Genomic DNA, 8442 nt, shown 5'->3' on the forward strand with positions numbered 1-8442 from the left:
AATGAAAACGGCGGACTGAAGCTCAGCGCGCTTCCGTGTCACTATATTTACAATAACAAGGTAGCAACCATGCTAGCTAGCTAGCTAGGACAGTGGTGGTTCCATTGAGCATTACTTTCATCAGGCAACACTCACCAGACGCTCACCGTGACTCTTACCGGCGACACATCCACACCCAGCCGCGGCGTGACACCGCTGGGTCCGCTCACTTTTCTTTGGAGAAGCTCCGCTACTGTCGCGCGCCTCTCTGTCGGCAGCTGGCCGACCTCTCGCGGCTCCACTCAGCTGGCGCGAGGACGCTTCCTGGCTGTGACCCAACCACACATTGTGCATATTCTCCAAAGCAGCCAACGCTACGCATTTAGAAAGGCGACATATTGTAGTTCATAAAGTACCACAGCGGAAAAATAACACATGCTAACCCCTAGACACAAAGAAAACAATATCAAGTAGTTATGGCATCTGTATGAATGTGGATATGTGAAATGTGATCAGTAATAGATGACTAGAAGACAGCAAGGGGTGGGTGACACTGGATCAATTTTCACAAAAGGTGAAAGAACCAAAAAGACAAACTCTCCGGCAGTAATTATTGGCATGTTCTGGATATCTTAAAGCTAAGGTTTGTTATCTTGAGAAACTAGCAAGTGTAAGCTGCATTTAAGAAAAGATCCAAACAAACTCAGCCCAGTGTTGCCAACTCTATTCCAAAAGATAGCAAAAATACAAATAAAATAAAAAGGAATCCATGTACCAAAAGAAAGGGCCGTGAACAAAAGCTCACTTTAATGCAGTGACATTTGTGTCTTCAGTGCAAACAAAAAAAGGTGCAGACATTACAAACCAGTGACAGTGTGACTTGAGCCACACACATACACTAATGCACTCAGTGCAAAATGTCTTTACAGTATTGCTATATTCATTTCACCTTTTGCTTCAGATTTTCTGGAACTTTGTGCCACAAAACCGACCCAGGGCTCAGAGGGGCTCCTTGTACGCACAAGCTCTCTTCCTCTGCACACTGATGACGCACATGTTGGCAATCCTCTGCTTGCATTTCACACATCAGCCTGTTGTCCTGAGTGTCTTTTTCCATTTGGTCATATCACACCATTTTAAAAGTCCCATTTAACCAATATCGACACAAACAAAAGAGAAAGATACAAATTATAGATAATTGTGAGATGCAGTTAGTCGTGGTTGAACAGTTTGGGATGTAGCAGCGTCCATCTATATCCTCAATAAACCCGTGTGAATCTCGTCCCATCCGGGTGTGATCTGTGGTTTCTTCACAGCAGTCTAGGAACCCTCTCAGGTCACATGTCCATATACTGTAATCTCGTCCTCTCTTCCGACAAAACATCCGACCTCAGGTTTTCCTCAACATGCGACGGGTTTGCCAGATGTGGAACTTGCTGTAGGCTGTCTGCAACATCTCCTCCAAATGTCCTGTGAGCTGTGGGGTGTCAAATACTTTAATACAATGCCCACCTGGTATGAGACATCGTGTCATCATTTGTAGCTGAGAGACTTACATTTGTACTTAAATACTGACGCTGAATCTTCTCCTGAAAAGGACACAGCTTGGTCACCTGGAATCTCTCGAGGTTTGACTTCATTTTCATCACCTATTTTAAAAAAGGGGGGGTGATAAGAACAAATCTGAAGGAAAAAATAAACCCTTAATGCTTTTCTATGAAGGTGGGGAACTATTTATATCAACTATATACTATCCTGCTTATTGACAGCCAGTTAGGTTTATAGAATACAAAATAGTGTAATGTCCAAGTGAAAACAAATATCTATAAAGTCATTCAGAATACATAAAACACAAAATACTGGGATTAGTGTCAGATCTACTTTTGATTACATTTTGAAAAACATGACAAAATCCAAAGGGGCTGAAATACTTTTATCGGCATTATGTTTTTTATTCTGAATTTACTCTCTGTTGCTACACTGTTATGGGCAACTGTGGTTCGTATTCCTTTAAACCACACATACATGAATAATTCCATTTGTATGTGCTATTAGAGGAGAATTAAAAGTGCAGGGAATGAGTTACTGTGTGTGACAATAATAATTTGAGCTCCTTTCAATAAAGTTATTATCAGTCACCTTCTCCTCCAAAAATGGTGTGTTCACAGGAAAACAGGACCAGAAGTGTCTCAACAGTTCTCCCGCAGCTGTGTAAAGATGCTTCAACTCGCCTTGAACCTCAGAAGGTACCATCTCTGAAAAGAAAAACATACAAAATATAGTACTGCTAGTTTAAATTAACATTTGTCACAATTGGTTCAGGTTTAAGCAATAGTGAATCAATGAGTCGTCAGTGAACAATCGAGAAATTTTAGATGAACATTGAGAGATTTGAATCCCTCCCTCCATCTCTACAGAACACTCAGACACCAGTCTTATGGAATCAAACACACTACAGATGTGCTAAAGGCACCCACTGATCACTGACTTCCACAGTGAGGAATACTAATATTATTTAGCAATTGTACAACACACTTACGATTTATGGCTTGCTGCGTTGCTGCCTGCATGAGAACGCCACCTGAAGAAAGTGCTGCGATGGCAGAACTAGCTGTTGTGCTGGACAACACCTGCAAAGAGTATTTCTGTGTTTAACACCATTCATAGTTTTTTTCATATTCTTGACTTTTTAGGAAAACTGAAAGTCTGGATTATTATTGATGACAGTTTGTCATTAATAATAATTGTTATAAATGTGTTATATTGTAAGATTGTGATTATTTTGTCACAGTCTAAATCTTCTGACCTGACCAAAGAATAAATTAAATGTTGAATAATCTCAATTTATCTTCACAAATTAGAAGTCAGGAGTGCACTGTTACTGTTTCCTGACTAGTACATGAGACAGATGATCTGTGAAAAATCAGGTTCCCATGAAGGTATTAGCAAGATTCCACCATGTCCCAAGAAAATAACCAATCAGAGTCTCTCACAAAATGTCAATTGTTTCTTGTGAAGCTCTGATCAAACTAAATCGTACACTAAAATACGTCTCGCGAAAAATAGGCAATACAGTAACAGAATCTTGATTTATATCATGGCTGTGATTGAAACTGTTGTTTTTCTTTGGGCGCTGCGGAAACTTAATGATGTCAGTAGGAGCACTAAAAAGAGGCAGAGGAACTTGTTTTTTTCCACACATTTTCTGTTTCATGTACTACTGTTAGGATATATGACAGTTTGAGCAAATATGATAAAAAGGTTTATTAAAAGCTACCAGCTGTAGCTTTAAGTGGGAAACCTGCAAGTATTTGACTGAACAACCAGCCTTACTGATCTTAACCTGAGGACTTCTGAGCCGTGAATGAATAGAACAAACTACAAAGATGATCATTTTGCTTTGTCCAAATCAATGATTGTTGAATCACAACAAAGACCGTGTGTTCTGTGCAGCGGACCGGATTACAATCTGGTGAATATGTAATGCATAGAGTGTAGGATCTCACCTGAGTGAGGTTGGGTTTGTAATTGACCATCTCATGCCGGATGTAGTTGACAGAGTTGATGATATCCTGGCTTGTTGTATACTGTTGGGACTGAAGTGGAACTGGACCATGAGCATACCTTATGAATAAATAGGAGAGAAACATTACATTAAAACACGTCACCCTGAATTCGACCAAAATGACAAGGCCCGTTTAAAAGCATAAAGTGGGGGCTGTAGAATAGCAGAGCATTTTATTCCCTCAACCTGATCCTTCATATATTCACTTTATGTACTGAAGTGACTTTCTGGTGCTATAGCCACCGGCAGGAACTTTTAACACAGTGAAAGCAATACATGTGACCTGTAAAATGAAATACAAAATCTATTTTTGAAATAGTTCAAAGTGCACAGTTGATTGTTGGCTACTGAACCCTCAACATGTTTTATGAGACAGAGGCTTGGCTGGAGATGACACAACTTATCAATTTATTTTTTTCCTCTTCAGTAGATTAAAAGAAAATTCACAACAAAATGTATTTTGAACTGCTTCTTTTAAAGTCAATTCTAAAGTAAAATACAAAAAAATACTTACATATTGGGAAATACAGAAAAATCGGTTCACTTTCTTCTGTTTCATACACACTTTTGTGACAGTTTTCAACATAAACAGTTTCTAAACATCAAACGTCTGTAAATGTATGATTTTGATAGGCATTCAATGAACATATAAATCTGTGTGCCATTTGGAGTTAACAATTTTAAGTCACCCTGTACGGAACAAAGAATAAAACAAATAATAATGAAAAAATGGACGAACTGTACCTGTCAGACTTTTTGAGGTTTAACGCAACTGTTTTTAGTCTGTTTTCCCTTTGCAGATCTTCATATTCTATGGCTTCTTTTAATTTAACCTAAGGAAGATTGACAACAGAAAAAGTGATGCAGTCTGTTTCAGAATAACATATTTTTTAAATGTCTGGTAAAGCTGCAGAACCATCATTACCTTTTTTACAGCAGGCTGTAAGAAGTCAGAATCCCTTGAGTTTCCATCTGTACTGTTCGTCTCACTGGCTTGGTCAGCTGGTGTTTCCCTTTAAAACTAACACAGTTAGCGAAAAATTAAGAGATCGAGCAAGTTGTATTTTTTCTGAAGTTATTTCTTTACCCCTTCCGTGCACCGGCTGCCAGCACCATGGCACTGTGATGGTTGAACCGCTTTATGATGGCAGAGTTGCTGCTGTCCTTCACTGACCGGTTCGAATTGGAAGTTGAGGGCAATAAAACTCCATAACCCTGTGTCACAAAAATACCAAGTCCTGAGGTCCAAGGAGAAAGACAGCTATGCAAGTAAATCATTTTTGATCAGTATGATATTGCTGCGATCGGCTAATCATTAAATCTCACCTCGTCTAATGTTTTATCCTCTAACGACAGGAGGTTGACCAAAGGATTCTTCACTCCTTGAACCACCATAGACTTTAACCCTGCATGAAACAGATTTAAAAACATACGAAAACAGATTTGTGGCTTAGCGGTTTTGTTTGCAGTGACCAATTGAATGTTGAAATAATACAGATACCGACATCGCGAGAAAATGTGAGATTTGCATCTGGAGATGCTTTAAAACTCCTACCTATTTCATCCTGCTTGGCACACTCTGAGAAGATATCCTGTGTTCCTGTGTTGATGCGGTCTCTGTGAAAATAATGGGACTGGAAAAAGCGGGTCCAGAACTCCTTCTCCGTCAGGTCATGAGGCACATTTTCACAATACTTCTGTTTCACTGCAAGTACAATGCAAGTCGACATTAATATATTTATAACCTAGTTGCTGTGTTTTGGATCACTGAAGTGACCAGGAATGCACTGAACCGTTCATCTTAAGATGTACCAGCTGATTTCACAAAACAATCATTTCTTTCTGGCAGTAAAATCTCTGTGGTAATTCTTAGCTGCTCTCTGCTCTGCGTGCGTGCGTGTGCGTGTGTGTGTAGTTGGAGGAGCTCAGCCCTTACCCAGAGCGCAGAGGAGATGCATGCTGCAGCAAGTTAATAACTTAACACCAAAAAAGCTATAAAAGAACCGGTAACTTTGTATCTTATCCATACTCTGGACTCATAATTCAGCAGCGGGGCGCACTTTAATACCAGGTTTGGGTACCCATCCCTATCTGCAGGTAAGATAAAAGGCTCTCGCTAGAGCCAGTGTTTGGTTTGTTCGTTCTGGGCTGCTGTAGAAATATGGCGGTGTAACATGGCGGACTCTGAGAAATAAGACTGGCTAACTATGTAGATATGAATCGCTCTTTCTCAGCAAACAAAAACATAACAATTCTTAGTTTTACGTCATTGTACACTAATGAAGACATAGTTCCAAATATTATATTCCATTCCCCTATATCATATACACTGTTCCTTTAAGATGTTATCGTTTACCTGTAGGGTATGTTCTGAAGATGGATTCAATAATGTCAGCAGTTAGATTATATCTCAAGCCATTGCAGCCATCTGTCTGAGGTCGAATGTCTGCCTGTAATGCACAACACAATACATTTTAAAACTATGCTGTTACTGCTGAAGTTGTCAAAGCTCAATCAATCAATTATGAAATTTAAGATAAGATTGTTTTCAAAATGTAAGATCTAATTGTTCCAGAGTCGATGTACTCACCAGAAAGGCTCCAGATATACCGACTTCCTGTTTGTTGGATAAAGAGGGGTCTGCATGGTTTGGGTCTCCTAACCGGTTTGCCCAGAATTCATCTGCACTGATCACCTGGCTCACCACCAGATCTTTATACAACTGGAAAAGCACTGGATCTTCTTGAAGCATCCTACAGGAGAAATAACAGTCACAATATTTTAAGAAGTTCATTATTCATGAATAGATTTATGAATAAATTACATTAATAATGATGAATGCCTAAAAACTTCATTGATGATATCAAGAGGAAGGTATTCATTAATACTTTCCTATTAGTTTTTCAATTTACTGAAACACATCCAGGATGAGGAAAAGACTGGATACAGACTCATGATGTTTGTATGTATGGTAATTTTAAAAGGCTGTAGTTTGTAATATTGTTGAACTGTATTTTGTCGACTACATTTACATCAATGAGACAAGACTAAATATTAGAAACACTTCTAGATTCAACACAAACTGCAGCCTCCAAAATGACCAACACGTTTTATCATCATCATCATCATCTCTCAAAAACATTCTTAAGTAGGTGAAACTTGAGTTGAGAATATCTAGTCACACATATTGTCCCTAAAGTCATCACTGAACTCATACTCAAGTTACAACAACCGGGACATTATGTACTTCCCGACCCTGTTTGGGGCTCTTAGACCCAAATCTATTTGTTCAGAGAATGTCAATCTTACATACATGTGAATCATTTTTTTTTGTGAATTCTTAACTACTCAAAAGAAAGTAAAGTGTGTTTTTGTTGTGGATGGATTTGATGCCCTGAGATGTGGGTGAGACTGACTCAAAATAAAATACAATGAAGGAACATATTACCCAGTGCAACAGTGAGGCTCATTTGTGTACTTTTAAGTTTTTGGACACAATAAAGCTTCTTTTTTTTCCAGTTACACAGACAATACTTACTAAAGGGGTAAATTAGTTGTTGGTTTTTATCTTTCAATGGAATTTAATGAGTAAGAAAAGAAATAGAATATTGCCAGACATATCCTTTAAGGCCAATCTTGTGAAAACACCTTTGTCTCACCTGTTTTTCTCCTCCAGTTCCTTGTTGGCTTTCTTCTTGAACTTGGGCAGCAGCTGCTGCAGCAGCTCCTTGGCAGCATCTCTGTCTGTGAGTGCACTGCTGTCATTGGAAAAGTGGAATGTGGTACTGTCACCAGTGTGAAGCACCAGCTGCAGCTGAATTTTGGATTTACCATCTGGGCTGATCTTCTGACCTATACAGAGAAACAATAAAGTGCTGCCTGAAAACATCGCCAACACATCATCATTTTAGCATTCCTTGTAATTGGATGGTATCAAGTACTCACAGCGAATATCTGCATACAAGTGGCTGACTGTGAACCGGTCTTTACCCTCTGGACCCCAGGCTATCCGTTCAGCCATCAGATAAAGTGTGCCATCCTGCTTCCTCTGGCGAACCTTCTTCAACACCAGCAGCACCTCCTCTGATAATGCTGCCATGGCTCAAACTGAAACAAGTTATTCTTCATTAATAACCATGTCCTGCACAGCGGTACAGATCTAATTAATCTTACAGATAAAATGATGAAGAACTGCGTTACCTCACACACATGTATTTAACGCTATGACTAAGCCACCTGGTCATTACTTGACCTGCCAGTCACATAATTAACAGGCGCAAAGATGAAGCCAGTAACATTACCAGGACTTAGATATCAAGCACTTTGTATGAGATGCAAGCACGAACTAGTTCAGGTAATTTCACTACACCGTCCGGATTAAATGTCATGTGCCCTTCTGCCAGGTAACGCAAACTAACCACATACGAACCACTGATGTGTTCGCGGGTTTATCATGTTAACTTAGCTCACTAGCGTCACGTTAGCTAACGTTAACAATCAACAAGAAAAAACCTGACGGAGAAGTCGGCAATAAACTTACTTTAACGTTAATAAATCGATACTGCAGCGGACACTTCGCTTCTCTTCAACACATAATCTCAAACTAATGTATTCTTGAATATAAAAATAACCGAATGAGTTATTTCAAACGGAATTTTGACTACTCTAACAGTGAGCGTCCTGACTTCACCGCCGACATGACTGCCAGGCGGCGTGTTACATTAAAAACGTTCCGACTGGAAAACGGTATAAAGAACCAGTTCCGTCCAAATGTATGTATTGAACAATTTAACTATATTAACAATTCTACTAACAATCGAATAATCGAATACTATAAATGGTGATGTAAAACTTGTTCGAAAAAGCATATTTTGAAAAATTGGGTGCAATATAATTCG

The 8442-nt window shown here is 39.2% G+C and overlaps 1 protein-coding gene across 1 annotated transcript; it reads right to left on the bottom strand.

The window, feature by feature from the left end:
- Positions 1-797: 797 nt before the first annotated feature.
- Positions 798-8175, bottom strand: gtf2h1 (general transcription factor IIH, polypeptide 1). The gene is made up of 15 exons (XM_079224241.1): positions 8085-8175; positions 7490-7651; positions 7204-7396; positions 6135-6297; positions 5901-5994; positions 5100-5249; positions 4871-4950; positions 4632-4759; positions 4470-4557; positions 4289-4377; positions 3486-3603; positions 2519-2609; positions 2119-2234; positions 1536-1628; positions 798-1456 (listed from the first exon to the last, which is right to left on the bottom strand). Exons 2-15 carry the CDS (start codon positions 7641-7643, stop codon positions 1370-1372), a joined length of 1644 nt encoding a protein of 547 aa, XP_079080367.1. The 5' UTR covers positions 7644-7651; positions 8085-8175; the 3' UTR covers positions 798-1369.
- Positions 8176-8442: the final 267 nt, after the last annotated feature.

This window comes from Taurulus bubalis (genome assembly GCF_910589615.1).
Source record: "Taurulus bubalis genome assembly, chromosome: 9".
Taxonomy (NCBI): Eukaryota; Metazoa; Chordata; class Actinopteri; order Perciformes; family Cottidae; genus Taurulus; species Taurulus bubalis.